The sequence below is a fragment of the Microtus ochrogaster genome, unplaced genomic scaffold (genome assembly GCF_000317375.1).
Source record: "Microtus ochrogaster isolate Prairie Vole_2 unplaced genomic scaffold, MicOch1.0 UNK1, whole genome shotgun sequence".
NCBI classification, from domain to species: domain Eukaryota; kingdom Metazoa; phylum Chordata; class Mammalia; order Rodentia; family Cricetidae; genus Microtus; species Microtus ochrogaster.
The window spans coordinates 732,328-754,701 of NW_004949099.1; the positions used below are offsets into that span (position 1 = coordinate 732,328).

Below are 22,374 nucleotides of genomic sequence, written 5' to 3' on the forward strand. Positions count from 1 at the left end.
GCTCCCCTCCACAGTGCTCCCCTCCACAGTGCTCTCTCCACAGTGCTCCCCTCCACAGTGCTCCCCTCCACAGTGCTCCCCTCCACAGTGCTCTCCTTTAGAGGTCAGAAGACATCTTGCAGAAGCTAGTTTCCCCTTCTACTTTTCCTTGGGTCTTGGGGATTTGAACTCAGGTCATCAGGTTTGGTTACAAATGCCCTTTACCTGCTGAGCCATCTTACCAGTCACTTTAAAACTTCCAGTTCAATGTTGTTCTGTTTGTCTGTTTCTGTTTTTAAAAATACATTACAATGTGTCCATCACTATCTTTGTTGTTGGTTTTTTGAGACAAGGTCTCTCTGTAGCCCTGGCTGTCCTAGAACTCACTCTGTAGACCAGGCTGGCCTCGAACTCAGAGACCCACCTGCCTCTGCCTCCTGAGTACCAGGAGGCACCCACTATGCCTGGCTTCTGCTGTCTTATTATAGAACATTTTCCTCACCCTGAAAAGAACTCTAAACCTATCACTAGTCACTTGGGGCTCAATCTTCTTTGTCTCCTTGGATTCGTCCATCCTGGGCATTTTGTATAAAAATTATCACACACTACGCAGCGTCGTGCCCAGCCTGCTGTAACCTGCACCAAGCTGCATATTGTTTCACTGGAACAGTGTTCCGATGGATTGTCTCTGTTCTTTGGCATTGCTAATAGTGCTTCTGGCCAGCAAGACAGTGAGGCGCTAGCTGCACTCGCCTGGTACCCCGAGTTTGATTTCCGGAACACACGTAAAGGTCAAGGAGAGAACAAGACTCTGTCAAGCTGTCCTCTGACCTCCACGCGTGTTCTGAGGAAGGCACGCCCACACATACATCCCACACACGAATACATTGAAGAAGACTAAGGTCCCTGAGAACACGTGCTTGCTCTTGTATTTTGGACGCGAGTTTTCACTTCTCAGGTGGACAGTGAGTCGTGAATTGTGGGTCAGATGGGAATTTTACAAACTGCTTTTTGAGGAACTAATACGGGCAGGGAATTTCTATTCCTTCATCCTGATAAACAAGTACCCATTTGTTGTAGAAACATAATTCATATAAATACATACGCTCAGGACAAAGGAAGATGATGCTGAGTGACCGGCCACCATGGTGCCCTGTGGCATTCCCTCAGGCTCAGAACTGAGAGCTGGACCGGGCTGAGCTGCCCTGGCTGGCTCCTCTGGCTTTCTGTTGGAAGTGTCCATTGTGCCACAGCCAGCCAGCTACATTTGGGCATCTTGATCACGCCTTTGCGTTTTGTCACTGAGACTCAGGGTCTCAGGAGCCCAGCCTGGCCTCAAACCTGCTGTACTTTCCTGTATTTATTATTATTATTATTAATTATTATTATTATTACTATTATTATTATTTCTTCCTTGAAGACCATCTTAGGCTCTGGTAAGTTTTGAGGTAAAAATCTTGGAAGAAGTGAATTCTGAGTAAAAGACCGTAAACTTTTTTTTTCAAAGAAATCTTTTATTTTGAAATCGGCGGATCTACAAGGAAGAAGTGACTATGGTTGGGGGGGGTCCCGACACCTCCAAAGGCAGTTCTTCCTACCCAGGGCACATCTGTCTGAGCAGACAGTTAAGCTGGCCTCGTTCGAAATGCCAGACTTGATTTGAGCTCTGCTAGTTTTCCCACAAACATCTACCTTTTGCCTGCAGTTCTGATCTGGGACCCCATGTTGTACTTAGGGTGTGGACACATGTGTATACACACAGGACATGTCTCTATGAATGTATGTAATATGGGCAGCTGTGGGTTTTTGTTTATTTCTTTCCTTGGGGTGCTGGGGGATGGAAGCCGTCTGCTGAGCTATATGCCCTGCCCCAGTTGTTTGGATTTGTGTTCCCAATAACAGTGTTTGGGGTACTTGACACTGTGATAACCACAACAGCAGCAACAACTCTAGGCTTCCTAGGCCAAATTTTTATTTTTAGCAGGATCTCACATAGCCCAGGCTAGTCCCAAACTCCCTATGTAGCCAAAAATGACCTTGAATTTCTGATTCTCTTACCTCTACCTCCTATAGGCTGGGATTACAGAGGTGAATCTGCACGCCCTATTAGGAAGTCCTCCATTGCTGGTGTGTGTGTGTATGTGCACGTGTGCGCACGCTGGTGAGTGTGTGTGTGTATGTGTGCATGTGCTGTTGAGTGTGTGTGTATGTGTGTGCATGTTGTGTGTGTGCTGGCAAGTGTGTGTGAGCGCGTGTGCACGTGCACATGCATGCACATGTGTGTATATGTGTATATATATATATATATATAGAGATATATATATATATTTTTTTTCAGTTTGGTGGCCAGTCTCTTTTGATTTTTGACTCCCCATCCACTGGGGTTAGGAGTAGGTGTTTGCTATTGTCCAGGCTTCAGCTCGAATCCAAGGTGACATACAACGAACATGCTGCACTGAGTCCCCTGGGCAGGGTCCTCCGGGCTTCAGCATCCCCACCTTTTAAGCTCTCATGTTTCCATCTGCTCAACAGAAGTAAATTCAGGCTGTGCAGGGACCAGAAGGACGGCTGTGGCACTTTGTGACACCCTGGGCCAGCAGCAGTCACTATTTGGATGTTGTGAAGTACACTGACCTTGGCCTTGGGAGAATAACACCCCCAGGGTGGCTAGACCTCTCCTGGACTGACTTCATCCCTGACAGTAGCTTCCTGCTGCCCGATGAGGCCCCATTTGGCTATGATTGGACCCATCACTACAAGGCCCTCCCCTCAATTCAGGAGATTGCTGCCACTGCCCAGAAAACATGGACAGGATGCCAAGGAAACGGGGTGTCCTATGAGTGGTCCAGTCTTGGGGCTCAGACTGTCGCCCCGCCTGCCTGAGCACAGTGCTTGTTGTCCAGGCTCTGGATAGGCCTGCCTCATGGAAGTTTGCCCCCCTCCCCCAAACCCCCTCTCCTCTCCCTCATCTCCTCCCACAAGCAGGAGGATCAAGACCCAGTTACAGGAAAATCAAGGAAGGAGAGATGGCTCTTCCTGAAGCCCAAGTGATACCTGGGAACAGGACAGAAGCCCACCGCCCAGCTCAGTGTGGTGAACTGAGTGACAGCCCAGCCTTGTGGAGAGGCAGCAGAGGGACAGCGCCTGTGTTCTGACCGCCCTAAAACCATGTGGCCTCCGCTCTGGTGGCCATTTCCTGTGGTGAGTGGAGAACTCCTGTAGTCTCAAGTCACTGCCAGCGGGGCTGTGGTGATCCTGGTGCTTCCTGGTAGCAGTCTGCCTGGGACGTGGTTGCTGACTCTTTTTCTTCCTGCAGCCTGTCTTTGGCCTAGTTGAGGAGGTTCTCACAGTTTTCCATCAGCACCACGACAAGCTCTGGGTTTCAGGCCAGGTGTCCCTTGTGCTGTCTCAGCTGCGTCCCCCAGGGTTGTCTCGTCATGGAACCTGCTGCTCTCATTGTAGGGATGAGGCCTTCCCACAGTGAGGGACAGGACTGATGGGACTCAAGGTGGGCTGCTCTAGAGCCCTCTGGGTCTGTCCCCAGGAGGCGCAGAAGAAACGGGAAAGCATCCCTTCTAGAATGGGCTTAGGAAGCACTACCCGAGTAAACTTGCCTTTGTGTCCCTCGCCGTGTCCTGGTGGGAAAGAGAGGCTGTGGCTGGATAGCCCCCCCCCCCACCACCACCACTGGAAGCTTCTTTGCAGGAGCAGCCTGTCCTGAGGCCCTTCCATCTCACCTCTGTGGCCCAGGAAAGGTCCAGTTGAGCTCACGTAAGGAAGGCACCAGAGTCCCCAGCAGGCCCCCTGAACATGGCCTCCCTGGGCAGCCATCCCCCACGGACAGGATCCCCCTAGATAGGGCCCTTGGGGACAGGATTACACATACTTGGGTCCTGCCCTAGGAGTGCCCATACCCCTTCTCAGATGTCACCAGAGGACAGGGGCATACTTCTGGTTTTCTCAGTGTGGAGGATGGATCAGCTCAGTCTTGGGAGGGTACCAACGAGCAGCCCTGTGCAAGAGTCACCCCTGTTTCTAACTTCCCCCTTTCCTCCTTCACTCCAGAACCAAACATTAAAATAAAAATCACTAAGCCCCCTGGCCCTCTGAAGATGGCTCCAACTGGGCTCTCCCCAGGAACCAATGAGAAGGGGCGCCTTGTCTACCCACGTTTCAGCCTAAGCTCCAGGGGAGTCGGGCTGTTTTTTCCCATTTGTTCTATGAAGCCCTTTCTAGATGACACGGGGCTGGGCAACTCAGAAATTCAAAGGCCTCATCCAAGGTCACAGAGAGCTTAGAGGAGTGGTCTTGCCCCGAAGTCTTTCAACAACGGGCCTCTCTTACACAACCTACCCTCTGCAGAGGATCAGGAGTTGAGCCTGCCAGGATTGCAGAAGCAGGGTGGGGAGAGTTCCCCTTGCTGGTGATTTCCCACCCAGTGCGGCTTGTGGCTGAGGCGAGTCCCATGTTTACCTAGGCACTCTTGTCTGGGGATTGTGATTTTGAGACACTGGGGATTTCCAAAACTGAGAGGGGGGATAAGTTCGGGCACTGAGGCTGTGGCTGCGTTGGTAGATGCTTGTCCAGCATACATGAAGCCCTGACTTAGGTCCCTAACACTGCATCAAATTGGGTGTGGTGGTAGAGATGTGGAGGCAGGAGGATCAGATGTCCAGGGTCATCCTGGACTAAAATAATGAGTTTGAGGCTAGCTTGGACTACATGAGACTGTGTCTCAAAAAAATAAAAATAAGGAAGTCCAGTAAAGTTGAATCGGCCATTTTTGCCCCGTTTGGGTTTCTGCAGAGGTGTGTGTCTGGGGCCTTCTACTCTCGGTCTGTTTCACACAGGTTGTTAATCATGTTCGGCTCTGAGTGGGTGCTCAGTGGCAGCAGTGTGGGGAACGGGATCTGCAGTGCAGAAGTCTGAGCGCCATGGACTTGAGTATGTGACCGCCCTGTCTGTGGTAGAGTGGGGTCTCTGAGTGACAGGAAGCCACGGTGACATATTTCAAAGGCTTGTGGCTCAAGGGTCAATGCCATGTACCTATCCACTCATTCGTGTATCTCTGAACATTTTAGAAATATTTATTTGAGGGGCTGGAGAGAGGTCTCTGTGGTCAAGAGAACTTGCTGCTCTCTCAGAGTTCAATTCCCAGCACTTACACAGAGGCTCAAGACCATCTGTAAGTCCAGGTCCAGGGAATTCAACACTTACAGACCTCTGTGGGCACCAGGCATCCATGTGGTACACATATATACATGCAGGCAATGTATCTATACACACAAAATAATAAATTAAAAACGATTATAAAAATAAATAATTATTTAAAGTCTTTTTGGAGATCACACTGAGGGTGAGGGCCAGGGCCAGGAGGGGCCGGGCTCCTAAGGTCACATCTGTTCTTCGGAACTGTGAGTGGGATGGATTTTATCTTTCCTGTTTTGACCCTTTGTGAGGCAACAGGTTGGGGTGTGGGACAGGGGTGGGGACAGCTATCAGGGAAGACAGTAACTACAAGGTTCTTCTTTTGCACACTTTAGCAACTTCCTGTGGCTCTTGAGAAAGGACAGGTGTAACCTCTTTGGCCCTGAGATGTGCGGCCTCCAACCTAGGCCTGTGCTCCTAAAGCCAAGGTGCTCAGCTCATCCAATCTACTGATCACTGGGTGGATGTTGACAAGGTGGCCTCAGGAGGGTCTTTGCTCACGAGGAATCCAACCTTCCTTCAGTTCCAGCTCCTGGTTTACCCTCCCTTTCTCCCCTTGAGCTTTGGAGAAGCCATGACTTTCCAGAGAAACCACGGCACCAACGGGAGGAAACTGGACCTGGCCTCGGGTCTCCCAAGGAAGGACACTGGTGGTGGTCTCATCAAATTCACATGAACTTGTTATGGCATTACCCTCTGCCACCCACAGCAGGAGCTATGCTGAGGGCTTCAGAGGTTGCCAATTTGTGACCCAGGCCATATTTGGGGTGCCAGGTATGGTGCTGTGGTTAGCACCCCTAGATATAAGCATGTGGCCAGCTCATGGCTAACCTGGAAACAGCCTGGCCTGTGGCTTCTTGTCCAAAACACTCAGGGACTACTCAGCCACCCAATATCATTTCATCCAGGACTGTCCCCTCTCCACTCCAAGGCAATTCCAGAATCCTCCCTTTCTGCCTGTCTAGAGATGTCCTTCTACAGTTCTCCAAGGCCTCAGCCACCTGGTCATCCAACCTCCCAGCTGTCTCCTTCTCTCTTTATTTTCAATTGTTTGTGTACCATGTGCGTGCAGTTCCTATAGGGACCTGAAGAGGGTGTTAGATCCCCAGGGACCTGAGTTATAGACTTGTTAGCCTCCTTGTGGTGCTGGGACTCAAACCCAGGTCCTCTGGAAGAACAACCAGTGCTCTTACCTGCTGAGCCATCTCTCCAGCCCCCCTGACCAGGGCCTTTCTCTACCCTCAGCTGCCATCTTCCCTGAGCCTCCCACCCTCTGTCCTCACATTCATTCCGGGGCAGCTGACAACGCTGCCTTCCACTGTCACTACCCAAGCCTTTCCTGAAACCTCTCTCCATCACCCTCCCACCTCACTCTAGCAAACAACCTGTCGTTAGGAGGTGCTGACAGGACACTGGCTGCACAGTCCCCTCTGGTCACTCGGATTTTCCTGCCTGCTTGTCACAGAGAACCACAGACGGACCACCTGGGAGAGGCACCATGCTTCCCACCATCCACCTGTCCTGCCTCTACTGCCCTGACCCCACTTCTCATAAGCTGCATCCAGTACAAGAGGAATGCTGGGAATAGAGGAGGCAGGGACAAGGAGACTTGAGAAGATGGAGGTCGAGAGGAGGGACCTGGCCTGCTTTCTGATTCCACTCAAGGTGGGGATCACTTAAGAAGCTCCGATCCCAGTTCTGCTAAAGAAGCAGAGGCTGAGGGCGGAGCATGTACCAGACGTGGATCTGGAGAGTCAGATGAGGGATGGAAAATTGTGACCACTGGGCTCTGGGAGCCTGGCTTTGCCCAGAACAGAGCAGGGCAGGACTTGAGCTCACTGAAGTCATGAGGGAGAGGAGAGAGGGAGGGAAGGAGGGAGGAGGGAGGAGGCACTGCCTGTGGGAGTCAAGGTGGGCATGGCTGTCATAGCGTGGAGAGCAGGGACAGACCTCGGAGCTGTCTGATGGCTGCGGCTTGAAGCCACAGGAGGTGTGAGGCAGCAGGCGGTTTCTGCTCTTGGCTCCTGGTGGGTGGTGAAAACCTTCCTCAAGGAATCCATGAAAGATCAGGCCCGACCACGAAGAACTCAGTTTTGCTCGTGCTGGTCCTTAGTGTCAACCCTGTGGTGCCTTGGGAGGTGGCAGTAGGAAGAGCAGAGGTTCAAAGCTAACTAGGGGTGCACAGTGAGTGCAGTTTGGCCTGGGCTACAGACTGAGAACTCAACCAAGGCTAGGGGCTGGAGCTCTGAGGAAACAGCTCAGTGCTGCGGACAAGCACCAGAGTTTGCATTACCAGAGCACAGGGGAATGCTGGCTGGGTGGGGCTGATGCCCGCAAACCCAGCCTTGGAAGAAACCAAGTTTGATCTCTGGAAATCACTTGATATGAGACAATAGACACCCACAAGTTGTCCTTTGACACACAGTATGTTAGATAAATATGTTTGTTTTAATATAAACCAATGAATTCCATTGGCAGAGACTGGAGGATTGTTTGAGGCCAGCCTGAGCTGTATATCTTGTCAGAAAGAAAGAAAAGGAAGGAAGGAAAAGGGGGGGGGAGAGAGAGAGAGAAAGAGTGAACAAGTGATAGAGAGACACAGAGAGAGGGAGGAAGGAAGGAAGGAAAAAATTAGATTTGGTTGGTTATGTGTTATATCCCATGAAAAATAGTGTATCTTACTGTTATTTGTAAATTTTTGTTTGTTTTGCTTTTTGAAACAGGATTTCTCTTTGTTTTTTTTTGTTTTTTTTTTTTGTTTTTCGAGACAGGGTTTCTCTGTGGTTTTGCAGCCTGTCCTGGAACTAGCTCTGTAGACCAGGCTGGTCTCAAACTCACAGAGATCCACCTGCCTCTGCCTCCCGAGTGCTGGGATTAAAGGCATGCGCCACCACCGCCCGGCTGGATTTCTCTTTGAAACAGTTCAGGTTGTCCTGGAACTCACTTTGTAAACCAGGCTGGCCTCAAACTCACAGAGATCCTCCTGCCTCTACCTCCTGAGTGCTGGAATTAAAGGTGTGCGCCACCACTGCCCAGTGTTATTTGTAAATTTTTAGTCATCCTCTATGTTAGTAAGTCATTGTATGTGTGTGTGTGTGTGTGAGCATGTGTGTGAACATGTGTGTGAGCATGTGCGGATGTCCGTAAAGTCCCTTGCTAACATCTCCAGAACAGCTCTGGCAGGGCAGACATCTTGGCCAAAGAGAGCAGCAGGCTTGACTCTGGATAGGTTCCAGAAGAGGGACAGCTTTGCTGGAGATTAGGGGCCTGTGAGTGGGCTCAGGTGGGAGGAGGGCCCTGAACTGGCTCAGAGACTGGGGGTGGGGTGGGAGTGGGGGAGTCTTAGGACAGTGAGGATGGTTGGGGAAGTCAGGCAACCGGACCCACCTCCCATCTTCTCTGTCAAGTTGAATAAAGATATTTTTGAAAGCAGGAAATGAAGAGCTGAGGAGGTTTGTCTAGGCAGCCATCGAGGGGCCAGGAGGAGGCAGGAGGGGACAAGGAAGATGAAGAAATTCTGTTTGCACAATGAGAACCAGAGTGGACAGCAGAGTCGGAGACCAAGAACACATCCAGCTTGGGATTTCTTTGTTAACCCTGGAACAACCCTGGATGGAGCCCAAGGTTTAGAAAGCTTATTTATTCAGGACCCTCAAAGGCAACTGTCTGTGTGAGGGGTTGAAGGTAGGCAGTCTGGCAGAGCGGGCCAACTGCACACAGGTGCCTGGCTCCTCAGCAAAGTCCGGGCTGACACACGCTCCAGGCCTGGAGTTTGCCAGAGGAAGCGTGGTCACATGTTGACATTTGGGGGCATTGATAGCACTGACAAAGCTGCTCCAAGTCTCAGACACCATCTGCCACCTACTTCCTGTCACCCGAGGCTCTGAGCACAGCACCATGCCTGGTGACTTTGTAACCAATGGTGCCTTCATTTATTTATACATCCCGGTGTTATTTTGTAACAGTTCATCCGTATTGCATGTTTAAGAAGTAAAGTAGGTGACAGGTTAGTGATTTACAATACTGCCCTGCCCCTTAGAAGGTCGAGCAAGTATTATCCTGTCTCATAGAACCCAGCTGATCCCTCCCAGCTGGCTTGGTCAGTTTTTCAAACCAGTGGGGACCCACTGGAGTGTCCTGAGATTATCTCATGTCATTACCAGGGTTTAAAAAAGCTAATCAGAAGCTATCAGGATACATATTTCCATATTTCAGGGAACTAATTGTTTGGATTAGGTAACATGTCTACTTTTTTGCAGGTGTGTATTCATGTTCCTCTGTGTGTGCCTGTGTGTACATGTGTGTATATGGAGGGAGGCCGGAGCCAACCTCAGGCATCCTTCTTTAGGAGTCATCTACATTTAAAAAATATATTTTATTATTTATTTATTGGGTGTGTGCACACCTGTGTGCATATACTCACATACAAGTGCCCATGGATGCCAGAAAAGGGCATTGGAGCCCCTAGAGATGGAGGGAGCTACAGGTGGTTGCAAACCATCCAACATGGGAACTGAATTGTGACTATGGAGGACCCCCCAGGTACAAGCCTGGGCATTCTAGCTGAGATAGGGGCTGAGCCGGGTTGGGAAATGTAGAGACAGCAGCCCCTAGGTTTGCTGTGGGAAGCAGGAGAGTCATGCAAGTGGCCCATAGTCCCTCCAGTGACTCCCAAGGGAAGCACTGGTTTACCTGACTGAAGGGCTAAGCCCACTTGGGTAACTGGGACAAAAGGAGGCTGAGAAAGCTGTTCTATCTGGTGAACTTCAAGCCATTTAGTGTAGAAGGCACATGGGGAGTAGAGGCAGAATCTTCAAATTCTCTGTCTGCTAGGCAGTGGTGGCACATGCCTTTCATCCCGGCACTAGGGAGGCAGAGGCAGGTGGATCACTGTGAGTTCGAGGTCAGCCTGATCTACAAGTTCCAAGGTAGCTAGAACTGTTACACAGAGAAACCCTGTCTCGAAAAAACAAACAAACAAACAAGAATAAAAAGAAAACCCAAATGTTCTGTCCAAGTAGAGAGATTTCGTGGGAACAAGGAGCCTTGGGCAACATTGAGCAGGACATAGCAGGCTTACGTTCTTGGAAGATGACACTGGATGGCTAAAAAGCATAGGAAGCTGGGAGCACTGGGGAGAAGAAATGAGCTGCTTGCTGTATAAAATAGCACTCCCACCTGGACTTGTCGGTGGAAAGCTGGGGCAGCGAGAAAGGACAGGCAGGGTACACAGTTGGGCAGGAGAGACTAAGCAGAACTTTCCAGGAATCCTAAAGCCCAGAGCCCAGCATGCAGACAGCTGGGTCAGGAGCTGCGGGATGAAGGGCTGCAGGTGCAGTGGACGGCCACTGCAGGTCCTGCACACAGAAGCCAGCGACGTGAGTGAGCAGAAACAGCAGTGAAGCCATGAGCCTGCACCCAGAACACAGGGCATCTTGGTGACCTAATGCTTCCCCTTCAAGCAGATCCAGCCTTGTGTCCTGGCACACTGGCTTGGCAAGACGGGTACAGCCTGCACCGTAGTAGAACCATCATCATTCCATGGTTCCTAGTAAGACTGCCAGAAAAGAGAGTCCTTCCTGGACTCCCGAGATGTAGGATCCAGAGGCCCGTAGACTCGTGCCTGCCATTTTGGATAAAGCAAGGAACTTATGGAGGATAGGGAGACCCAGGAAATGAGGGTACAGGAGAGGTCCCCATACAAGCAGCTGAGTAAGAGCTGCAGGGTGAAGATAGGGCCTGGGGTGGTGGAGGGAAGGGATGGGGCAGGCTGCTGGCCATCCGAGTCAGAGTCCAGGATGCAGCAGGAGCCAGTTCAGAATTTGCTAGGCACAGCAGGGAGCTGAGATAGGCTCAGACCACCTGTCCCCAAGGCAAGCTGCTAAGGGAGCTGGCCAGGATCTGGGTAAAGGGTCCCTGTTCGCTTTTTACTCTTTTAAATAGCTTTTTATATTAATTTAGTGTGTGGTGTGTGTGCGCACGCACATGTATGCCCATGTATGTGAACACACACACCCTTGCGCATGCGTGCAGAGTCAGAGGCTGACATGTTTGTCGTCTGTAGTTATTCTCTATCCTTTGTAACAGGTGCACCGCCAGCACGCAGGTCAGAAGAGAGTGTTGGATCCCGTGGACCTGCAGTTACAGATAGCTGTGCACAGCCACGTGACTGCTGGGAACCAAGCCTGTGTCCTCTGCATGTGCAGTAAGCACCCAAACCACCAGTCATCTCTCCAGCCCCATTAGCTAATTTTGTGAGACCAGAAATAGCTGAACCTAGAGTTCACTGATATGCCTAGCCTTGCCGGTCTGTGAGCACCAGGAATGCCCCTGTCTTACCTCCCCAGTGCTGAGATTACAGGTGCACACCACTGTACCTGGCATTTTTGTGGGTACCAAGAACCAGAACTCTGGTTTGTGCAATAAACACTTTAACCATTGAGTGATCTTTCTTGCATCTCACTTGTTTGTATAGAACTTTTCCTTGTTAGAGAATATATTCAAATAATACATACAGGAGAAAATGAATGTGAGCCACGAGTCTACCAACTCCCTGTTGTACCTGAGTCTTTGTTTGGATGCATTTTTCTGTGCTCACACACACATTCTTCATCAGACGCTTTATCCAGGGCTTAACCTTCTCCCCAGAGCCTTCCTGTCTGCTGTGTCCACAGTTACCAAGAGTCCTGGGACCTTCATCCCCAGAACCCCTGCCACATGGTTGACTAAGATTAATAAAAACAAACTCGTTTTGGTTTATGGATGTCCTCAGGGTATGGTTTCTGTGACAGTAAGCTTCTTGTCTGTTTGGGACAGGGTCTCTCTCTGTAGACCAGTCTGGTTTCAAACTCGCACAGATCGGCCGGCCTCTGCCTCCTAAGTGCCGGGTTTAAAGGCGCACTCCAGTGTGCCCGGCATAACTTGTCTTTATTCCTTCTTTTGAAACACCGTTTCACTGTGCACTGGAACTTTCAATTCTCCTGCCTCAGTTTCAGTGTGTATAACCCATCGTGTCTCATCAGTTTCTCTTTTAATTTTGGTGATCTTCGGTGACCTTGCTTGATTTCTGGAATTGTTGTCACCTTGCCCAGGGTCCCCAAGCATCTGTGTGTAATGAGTCTTTCTCTGTCCTGCCAGGCAGCTTCCAAATAACGTCATGGAGACTTATTAACTATGAAAGCTTGGCCTTAGCTTAGGCTTGGTTTTAACAAGCTCTTACAACTTAAATTAACCCGTTTCTGTTCACCTACGTTCCGTCGCCTGCCACCCGTCCTGCTTCCTCCCTGTCTCCTCACAACTCTCACAAGCTCTCTCCTAGAGTCTTCTCCCACTGGCTCACCCTCTGCCCGGAAGTCCCGCCTATACCTCCTGCCTAGCTATTGGCCGTTCAACTTTTTATTAAACCAATCCCAGCATTCTATCTACACATAGTGTACAAATAGCCCACAACCTCTGTGGCTTCTCCTCTGTCCTCTCTTTAGACTCAGAGAATCTAGATTTGTGTCTGTAGCCGCACTTGCTTGTGAGCTCCGAGAGGCCAACAGGTGTGGGCTCCTCAAAGGGAGGCAGGCTGGGCCTCTGTACGTGTGTGGAGTGGAGTGAAGCCACAACCCACCACGCCTTACAGTACCTTAGGATACCTTAGAGCACCAATCGCCTGGAGATTTTCCAGATGCCTAAGGAGAGACCACTCTGTCATGCCAGAGAAGATGCCCCTTTGGCTACCTGGGCTCCTGTGACAGGCAAGAGCTGGGTTGGCAGAAGAAACAGTGCCCCGTGTGAGGTACCTTATGGGCTTTTGTTACTCACCACCCTGATTAGCGTTAGGAGCAATTAAAACAATTTGGCATCAGAACAAAGCTGCCTTTGAGGTAGGCTCCCACATGGCTCGCCCTAAGCCAGGGTTTCTAGTGTCCTGAGAAGCCCACTTCTTCTGGACAGTTCTCAGTCTGTGTATCTTGGCTGTCTGGGTATCCCATAAGCTGTAGTGGCCTCTAAGGAAGTGGTCAATGTCCCTGAAGTTGTGTGGACCTGATTTTTGAAGTCTTCCCAGGCTCAGCTGGGTGGGTAAGATGCAGGGCATAAGAGACAGAAGGAAGAGTCTTCAGAATCTTCCCTGGGCGCTGCCGCCTGGCCAGACAGAACCCTTGGACCTTTGTGACTCTGAAGGGTGAAGAGCAAAGGGCAGAGGGCAGAAGGCAGAGGGAAACCATGATGGGAGAAAAATATGGAATCTCAGTGTGAGGGCCTGGCCCTGACAGGGAGACCGGGAGGCCTTCAGGACACATTAGTAATCTTCATATTTGATTGATAGATGAAGGGAGGAGAGAACCAGTTTTGGTAACTTGAACTCCTAGGGGTTAGTCACCCAGAATGTACCTATCAACCCATCGATTGCTTCTGGCCCTGATCCCCGATCCAAGGGCTCACAATGAAATAAATGGGGCCTAAGTCACAACTCCCCATACCCTTTGAGTACCCCATGGGACCAGTGACTCACCCTGCATGTCATGCTGCCTGTGTGCTAGATTGGCAGAGGTTGCCATGCTGGAACATTTCCAGAGGCAGAGCTCCTGGCAGTGGTTGAGGAGGGCAACCCAACCAGAAAGGAGGTTCCAGAAGAGTAGGGCAATGAGCAGTGAGTACTCACTGGCATTTGGTGAGGACTGGGCAGAGACACTCACTGTGGGGAACCTGGCATGGCCCCAAAGGGCAAACAGGAGGGCTGTCTTGCCACGTGTTTCATCCACAGCTGTTGTGAGTGCTGGGCAGTTCCCACCCCGTGATGGCAGGCCTGTGGCTCAGTATTGAGGAACCTGCCTTGGAATTCCTAGTATGTCTTGCTTTGATTGTACCTTCCTGGACCCCAGGGTTCCTAGCTAGATTATCGGGTTGAACCAGGGTCGCCTGTGTCCCAGACTGACCTCAAACTGTGTTGCCAAGAATGACCTTGAACTCAAGATCCTCCTGCCTCTACCTCTCAAGGGCTGGGATTACTGGTGCAATTCCACCACACCCGGTTTATTCAGAACCAGAGGATTTAACTCTGGGCTTTGGATATGCAAGGCAAGCACTCTCTACTAACTCAGCCACATTCCGAGCCTGGCGCTAGATTTTGGAGTCAAAATCACCTCTTCATTTTTCTTCTCAGAGGAAGATCTGCTATCACAAGCCTCCCAAAGCAGGGCTGGAAGTGGGACATGCAGTGGGTGGTTCTTCTAGGAGCTATGCCAACGCCTGCAGTTCACACCGGTCCCAGGGCAGAGCTTTGGGGTCAGCTGAGGTTTGTGCAGGGCACAGCAGGCAGACAGGAGCCCCTGCCCTCTGTGTTGAGGGCCCAGATGTAGAAAGAATGGAGCGCCTCGTGCCATTGGCCTCATGGAGTAGGAAGGAGCCGAGGACCGGATGACCCACTTACAAACCGGCTCCTTTCAAAGCAGCGTGCCTGGGACCAGGGGCTGCTTTAAGTGGGTTGGCTGACACACAGACGTTGGTCTTAAACTCTTCAAAACCCAGCTGTTAAACACCGGCAATCTGTTTTCATTAGCGCGTAAGCCCTGGCATTGGGGACCTGCCTTGTTCTGGAAGCAGCAACTGTGCCTAGAGGCTAGTAAACAGCAGGTGCCTCCACATGAAAGGCTCTCCCTTCTCCCCGGAAGGGCAGATCTGAATCCTAGCACTAGCGTGTCTAGGAAGTGTGTGTGGCGTGTGTAGAGTATGTTTCTGTGTGGTAGGGAGTGCGTGCAGATGTGTGTGAAGAGAAGGGTCTGTCATTGGACGGGACAGACAAAGCGACGACAGAAACAATAGCCACATCATTTGCAGGACCTGGTGCAAGATGAAAGCAGGCGTGAAAATCTCAGGACGCAGGATGGAAACAAGTTAGAGCGAAGTTCATGAAGCCTTCATGGTGGGGAGGGGGCTAGTGAAGAAAGCGCGGTTCCCATCTCCCTTAGACCTTCCTTGCTGCCCTGAAAACCTCTGAGTTGCAGTCTGACAGGAGAGGCAAGGAGTCCTGCATAGCCTAGGACTTGGCCTTTCCTGTGTCTTCTCTTCTAGGCCAGGTCCCGCAAAGAGCACCGCTATTCCCAAAGCATCACTCATCCTTGACTCCCCGTTCAAGAAACAGTTTCATCTCTCTGCATGCTGTGGAGGTTCAGGCCTCTCTCCAATGTTACCGGGAATCAGGAACCATTTAAAGAGGCTCGGGTGCCCGGTGTGGTGGTTTACACAGGGATCCCTGTGGGTCTGAGGCCAGCCTGGGCTACAGAGTAATAACCTGTCTCAAAAAGAAAACAAATAAACCCATAAATAAAAGCAGAACTGAGAATTTCCACTTCACACTAAGGCCTTCTTGGGCCCAAGCAACTCTGTCCTGGGCTTCTGTCAAGCTGGCAACTTTGCTGTGGAGAGAAATAGCCAAGAACCGGGAGCTGGTGCAAAACCTACACAAGAGGGCAGAGGGTGGAGGCTCCCCGTGCCCTTCCTGTTTATTGTCCTGGGCTGTCTCTTCCTGGGTCAAGTTCAGGGTGCCTGCTTCAAAGTACACACAGAGGTACTCACAGGTGATAATGAGGGTGTCCCGCCCTAGCCCCAATACCTATCTATACTGGTCAATAATTACACCTGATGTCCCGGGTTCTGGGAGGAGGCGATGGCTCTCATCTTCCCTGTGGGTTTAGATTCTCAGTACACTGTCAGCACCCATCACTGCCAGGTCTCCAGTTTTCCAGGTGTTCCAGGTGTGGGTACCCAACAAAAGTTTAGGACTTAAGAACTCACGTCGGTCATGTTCCTATGACTAGCCAGAAATGGGCCCTGCGTTCAGCTAACAGAAACCACGTGGCTCTGGGAAAGGGAACTGGTCCCTGCACAGAAAGCACCTGCCACAAAGCTACGGCAACCCAAGCACAGAGACTGGAGAGCAGTTGGGATCTGAGGGGCTCCTTTATAAGGCCCAAGTGGTGGGTTGAGAGTGGGGATGGAGACGGACATGTATTCATGCAGGGATAAATCAGTTTTCAAGGGGGAAAAACTCCAAAATTGGTCTTTGCCAATTTCCGTGGTATCATTACTCCACTGCATCTAATTTCAAGCTATGAATCCACTTAGCAACAAACCCAGAAAGTTCCTGAACTTTTAATAATCAGTTCTTGCCTCACTATGGGCCATGGCCACTGCCCTATACAGAAGCCAGCAGCAGCACAAGCCCTCGGGTCACAGGGCAGCCTCCCAGCATCCCTTCCAGCTCATCTTCATTTGTGCCATGCAGCTACGGTGCTGGACCAGAGCTCTGACTTCCACACTGGGAAGTTGACCTGAGAACTCTGTCGCAGACATCTCCCGGCTCTCTACCTGGACAAAACCTCCCTCAGCCACATCTCCGGGGACCTGGTGTGCAGGGTGATGAATCCTGGGGAGCTAGGAAGTCACAGGGTCAGACCTCTGGCTCATGGGATCACACTCATCGCCAGGGCCCCAAGTCCATCCATAAGTGTCTCTTTGCAGAAGGGGCTTTCTAGTCTTGTAGGTAGCTGGGCCCTGTCTCTGGATACGTGTTGTTCATTGCACAATTGCCTTGGAGTCCTACCTTCTCCTGATCCCTTTCCGGCAACCATTCCACTCCCTTGGGATCCTGGTATGCCACCTTGGCCCCACCTCAGTCAGGCAGCTGTGATGAACCCTGTTGACCAAATGCATCTCTGATGGCTCACTGTGCCAGGTGGAACGTCCTGAGGGGCTTGCAGAGTGGCGGAAACCCTGGGGCAATACAGAGGTAGTACAGAGGCCCCAGCTAGGTGCTGAGTGATGGCTGGTCTAAGGAGAGAGACAGGGGCATTCTCTCAGCCAGGCACAACAGCCATAGGTGCCCGCTAACCTATCCTGACCTCCCTTCTTTAACCTCTCCCTCTCTGTGACCGCACATAGCTAGGCCCAGGGTCCTGCACAGGCCACTCTGTCCCAGGATAAGTTTCTAGAGGAGCAAAGGCCATCATGGATGTCAGTGTCATGTGCTCCAGCCTTGGGTCATTGCAGAACTTGTGAACAAGCACAGGAGAGGACAGAACACATGTTCCCCCAGAAGTATGCCTTGTGTCAGCACAGCCTAGAGAGCTCCCTGGAGAAGATGACATCTGAACAGAGCCATGAAACTGGGACCCTTCTCTGTCCCTAACTCACACACAGGCCAGCTTGAGCCTTTGGACCCGCAGATTTGCTCTGTGGTGTCAGGGACACAGGCGAGGCTGTCATGATCCCAGCAGTGGAGGGGACAATGTGTCACCATGGCAATCTCCTCCGGACGGAGCCCCTCCCCCCCTCCGGCTCCATACTGCATGTGTTTCCCACTGAGAACAAACTAGTGAGGTTCTCGTAGCTTTTCAGATAAGGTGTGTGTGTGAGAAAGGTTGGAGCTTTGGGAGCAGGGACTCTTGGAAGGCCTTCTAGAAGACAAGAAAGAAGGGCAGGGAGAGGAGATACTATCCTCAAGGGGCTGGGCATGGGGCTCACCCAGACCTGGAGTGAGTCCAGTCTGCTGCTGAACTCAGAACATCATTCTCTGAAGTTCAAGATTTGTGCCCACCTACTTCTGGGTCTTCATGAACCCATAGGCCAAGGTCTTACCCCTTAGTGGGCCGACTCTGAATTAGGAGTGGCCAGGAAAGAAAATAACCACAGTAAAATGTGTTTATAATTTTTTTTTTCTTTGATTTTTCAAGACAGGGTTTCTCTGTGGCTTTGGAGCCTGTCCTGGAACTAGCTCTGTAGACCAGGCTGGTCTCGAACTCACAGAGATCCGCCTGCCTCTGCCTCCAGAGTGCTGAGATTACAGGCGTGCGCCACCACCGCCCGGCTGTGTTTATAAATTTTTATGTGTGGGGAAGGCCCTAACTGACTTGGAAAGAATTTCTGTCCATGCTTGTGAGGGTGTACTTCTGCTATCCCAGCGCACTGGAGGCTGAGGTAGATTGGCTGTGAGTTCAAGGCTAGGCTGGGCTACACAGGAAGACCCTCTCAAAAAGTCACAATAAAGAGATGATAGTGATAGAGATACATATAAGTAGATAGACATATGATTGATAGATCTTAGAGACAGACGAAGCTACAGATAGTAAACAGATAACAGATGAAAATAGGTGGGTATATGGTTGCTAGCTGCTGGAGACGGTCGACACACGATGGATGATAGCTATGTGATGGATAGACAGTGGAGACCGACAGGTGGGGATATAGATGGGTGGGTAGAAAGCAGGTGATGGACAGGTGAGAGAGACCCATGATAGACTTGAGATTTCTTGATTCTGGAATCCCTTGTTTCTCTCTTCAGGCTCCACATTTAATCTAGAACGTATGAGTCATCTCATTGGTGCGCACACTGAGAGAGCAACGTGTCCGAGTGCCTTCCCTTGACCTCCTCCAGCAGGGATGAGTGAGGTCGAAGGGGTCCCCTCTGCTGGAGCAGATGGAGACCTGCTTCCTGTTTCCCCCTCTCTGGCTCGTGATACACTCCGGAATGTCACCACATCTGTGCCCTCATTTGGGTTATTCTGGGACCCAGGTTGGGGAGGGTCCCTCAGCCCTGGCCGCTGACTCTGGCTGAGACTGCCTTTCTTACCAGGTGGGCTGCTGGTGTCAGGTGGATGGGTACCGAGGGTGGGGCACTCATCTTGCTAGTCAGGCAAGATGCTGACAGGAGGGCGGGACAAGGGGGTGGAGCTTCTAGAACAAAGGAGAATGAGGAGCCCTGGGGGCCCAGCTGGGCATCAAAAAGGCCGCGTACAGAACAAGCAGAGCACAGACAGCCTGCCTCTGTGCCCAGCAGCCTGCCAAATACCCTGGACCTGCTCCCTTCAACTTGCCCAGGCTGGGCAAGTACACAGCCCTGTCGTCAGAGGCCTTGCTCTCCAGCGTGATTGCGCCCACACTGCTCTGTGCCTTTCTGTACTTGGCTTGTGTTGCGGCTGAACTTCCAGAGGTGAGCGGAGGGATGGCCACCGGCAGAGCCAGCAGCAAGGAAGGCCAGAGGGAGCATGCCTTCATCCCAGAACCTTTCAATGGGGCTAACGTAGCCCCCAGCGTTTGGCTACACCGCTTTGAAGTTATTGATGACCTCAACCACTGGGACCATACCACCAAACTGAGGTTCCTGAAAGAGTCGCTCAGAGGAGATGCCCTGGATGTCTACAACGGTCTCAATTCCCAGGCCCAGGGTGACTACAGTTCTGTGAAGGAGGCTCTTCTGAAGACCTTTGGGGACTCCGGGGCTGCCCACGGTCAGAAACCCAGAGAGATTCTGTTTGCCAACAGCATGGGTAAGGGCTACTACCTTAAAGGGAAGATCGGCCACGTGCCTGTGAGGTTCCTGGTGGACTCTGGGGCTCAGGTGTCCGTGGTGCACCCAAGCTTGTGGGAGGAGGTCACTGATGGTGATCTGGACACCCTTCGGCCTTTTGAGAACGTGGTCAAAGTGGCCAATGGAGCCGAGATGAAGATCTTGGGTGTGTGGGACACAGAAGTGACCCTGGGCAAGCTGAAGCTGAATGCACAGTTTCTGGTGGCCAACGCAAGTGCAGAAGAAGCCATCATCGGCACCGACGTCCTGCAGGACCACAATGCCGTGCTGGACTTCGAACACCGCACCTGCACTCTGAAAGGGAAGAAGTTCCGCCTGCTGCCTGTAGGGAACTCCTTGGAGGATGAGTTTGACCTGGAGCTCATTGAGGAGGAGCCTTCGGAGGGCTCCCACTAAGAAACCCCTTTCTTTGCCCCCAGGGTTGGTGGTGGGATCTTGTGTTCGGGGAGACTCAGGGGGTGTCGTTGGGCCTGGCCGGTCTTTCCACTTGTTCTTCTGCAGGAGCCTTACCTTGCCCCTGGTGGGGAAGGGTGGTCAGCTTGGTGGTCTAGAGCAGGGTCTAAGAAAAGCTTCAAGGCTGGCAGAAGCTTCCAGGGACGTTAGGAATATTAGATCCCCTGAGGTGTGGTTCAGTCGCCTTCAGGTCTCCAAGCCTGCTCAGCTGAGCTTGATCTTGGCTAAGGCCCCCAGGATTCAGATCCTTGGAGGAGAGTGCTAACTGCTCTGGGATTCCTCCCCGGGAGTCCTCCCTGCCTCACAATGGTGTTCCCTCCTGTCACTTGCCTTGAATCCCATGGAACCTGTGTCAATTCAAAGCACCAATAAAGATCTATTCATTGAAAAATAAAGCAAGTTATGTGCTCAATGGTCGTGACAGAGATGGAGGGGGTGGGAAAACACAAGCATTCCGAGTGCTTGGCCTGGGGAGGCAGAGGGAAGCTGTAGTGTATATGGGTCTGGGTTTTCCTAAGGCAGACTGAACTGTGGCTATTTTAACTTCTGATTTCTCTCGTCCCTTCTACTATTTCTGATTCCTTCATTTTAATCTACAATATTTTTGCAAGCAAATTACCTTTTATGCTCAAAAGTGACCCAAGGCTATTTTGTGAGGTGTTTATCTTGAGGATCAAAATGTTTCTGCCAAGCAAGTAAGTTTTTACTGGTCCCCAGGGAACCAGACTTGGAAGTAGAAGATAAGGCCAGGAGACAGGCATGGGCATGGGTGACAACCCAGGGAAGGTCTGGGACTCTGGCAGTTGGGGAAGCTTGGCCATGATGGGGTGGCTTCCTGGGAGCTCAGGGGATGGAGATGAGGACATTATTAAGGCTGGGGATCAGCTTGGGTTTCCTGCCAACTTCCTGCCTCCTCTGAAGATCGGAAAACTCATCAGCCTTGGGGAGTGGATTGAAAGCCCCAGAGAGGAGCTGCATTGAGGGGCCCAGGAAGGCTTCCACAGACCAAAAATTCAGATGTGTAAGGGGCCCACCTGTTGCAGGGTACTGGGGACAGAGATTTGAGGAGCCTCTTTTTTTTTTTTTAAATTATTTATTTATTAAAGATTTCTGTCTCTTCCCCACCACTGCCTCCCATTTCCCTCCCCCTCCCCTGATCAAGTCCCCCTCTCTCGTCAGCCCAAAGAGCAATCAGGGTTCCCTGCCCTGTGGGAAGTCCAAGGACCACCCACCTCCATCCAGGTCTAGTAAGGTGAGCATCCAGACCGCCTAGGCTCCCACAAAGCCAGTACGTGCAGTAGGAGAGGAGCCTCCTTTTTGCTTGGTGATACTGAGAATTGAACCCAGGGCCTCACACAATGCTAGGCAAGTGTTCTACTACCGAGCTATGTTCAACTCTCCTTTTCAAATCATTATATTTTAATACAATGTCTCACTAAGTTGCCTGGGCTGGCCTTGAACACACTCTGCAACTCTAATGGGCATTAAGCTTATGATCTTTCTGTGTCAGCCTCCTGAGAGTCTGGCCTAACAGGGCTGTGCCACACACCTGGCTGGCCTTTTCCTGCTAGCTGCTTCTCTGGGTCAGAGAAGTGGCTGCAAGGCTCTCTGAGCAGGAGGCAGGAAGCCCGAGAGGAACTTCTGGCCATTCATAACAGCAATGACATTCTCTTGGCCTGACCTCTTTGGTGCCAGTTATGACTCCCCAGGGTCCTGACTTGGAACCTAATGCCTAGGGTTCACCAAAGCCTGGCTCTGGGCAGCCAAGCCCAGAATTAACTGGAATTAGTTCCTGAGCGTGGGTGAAGAATAGGTGTGGACAGGAGACCTGGTCAACAGAGGGTGGTTTCACTGAGGCCCCAGACTCCACCCCTTCATTTCTTTGGAGGCCTCAGGAGGGCTGCTGCTGTCCTGGGCCAAGCCCTCTCTCTAGGGAGCAAGCCAGTGGCACCTCCCCGTGACCTATTTTTCTTTAAATCCTTTGGATTCTAGCTGCATTCTAGGCTGAAGAAGGGCGGGTGAAGAGAATGGGTGGAGGCAAGAAGGGGACCTAGGAATTGGCTGGCCAGGCCAGAATTCTGGGACACTACCCAAAATGTCCCTGCCCTTCTCCTACCCAGAAAGGGGTTGAGCCCTTGCTGGGTAAATTCTTGTCCCTGCAGCACGTGGCACTGTACCTTGGCTTTGAGTAGGTAGGGCCTGGGCTGGCAACTCTCAGCAGTGTGCCCCTCCAAGAGGAATGGCGATCCCCCAGAGGAACGGCCTTCAGGATGGCCGTCACCAAGAAAGGAACCACAGGCTGCTGGATTGAGGCCAGGTGCTTCGTGGGCGTGAGAATGGTGAAATGCCATTGATGGAGACGGCCAGGCCTGTTGTGGAGG

General features: G+C 51.5%; 1 protein-coding gene across 1 annotated transcript; it reads left to right on the forward strand.

Moving 5' to 3' along the window:
- The first annotated feature begins 18,921 nt into the window (after positions 1 to 18,921).
- Positions 18,922 to 20,361, forward strand: Asprv1 (aspartic peptidase retroviral like 1). Its single transcript, XM_005372499.3, is given in 2 exon segments — positions 18,922 to 18,981; positions 18,983 to 20,361. Coding segments are annotated over 2 exon segments (1,014 nt in total). The 3' UTR covers positions 19,937 to 20,361.
- The last annotated feature ends 2,013 nt before the right edge of the window (positions 20,362 to 22,374 follow it).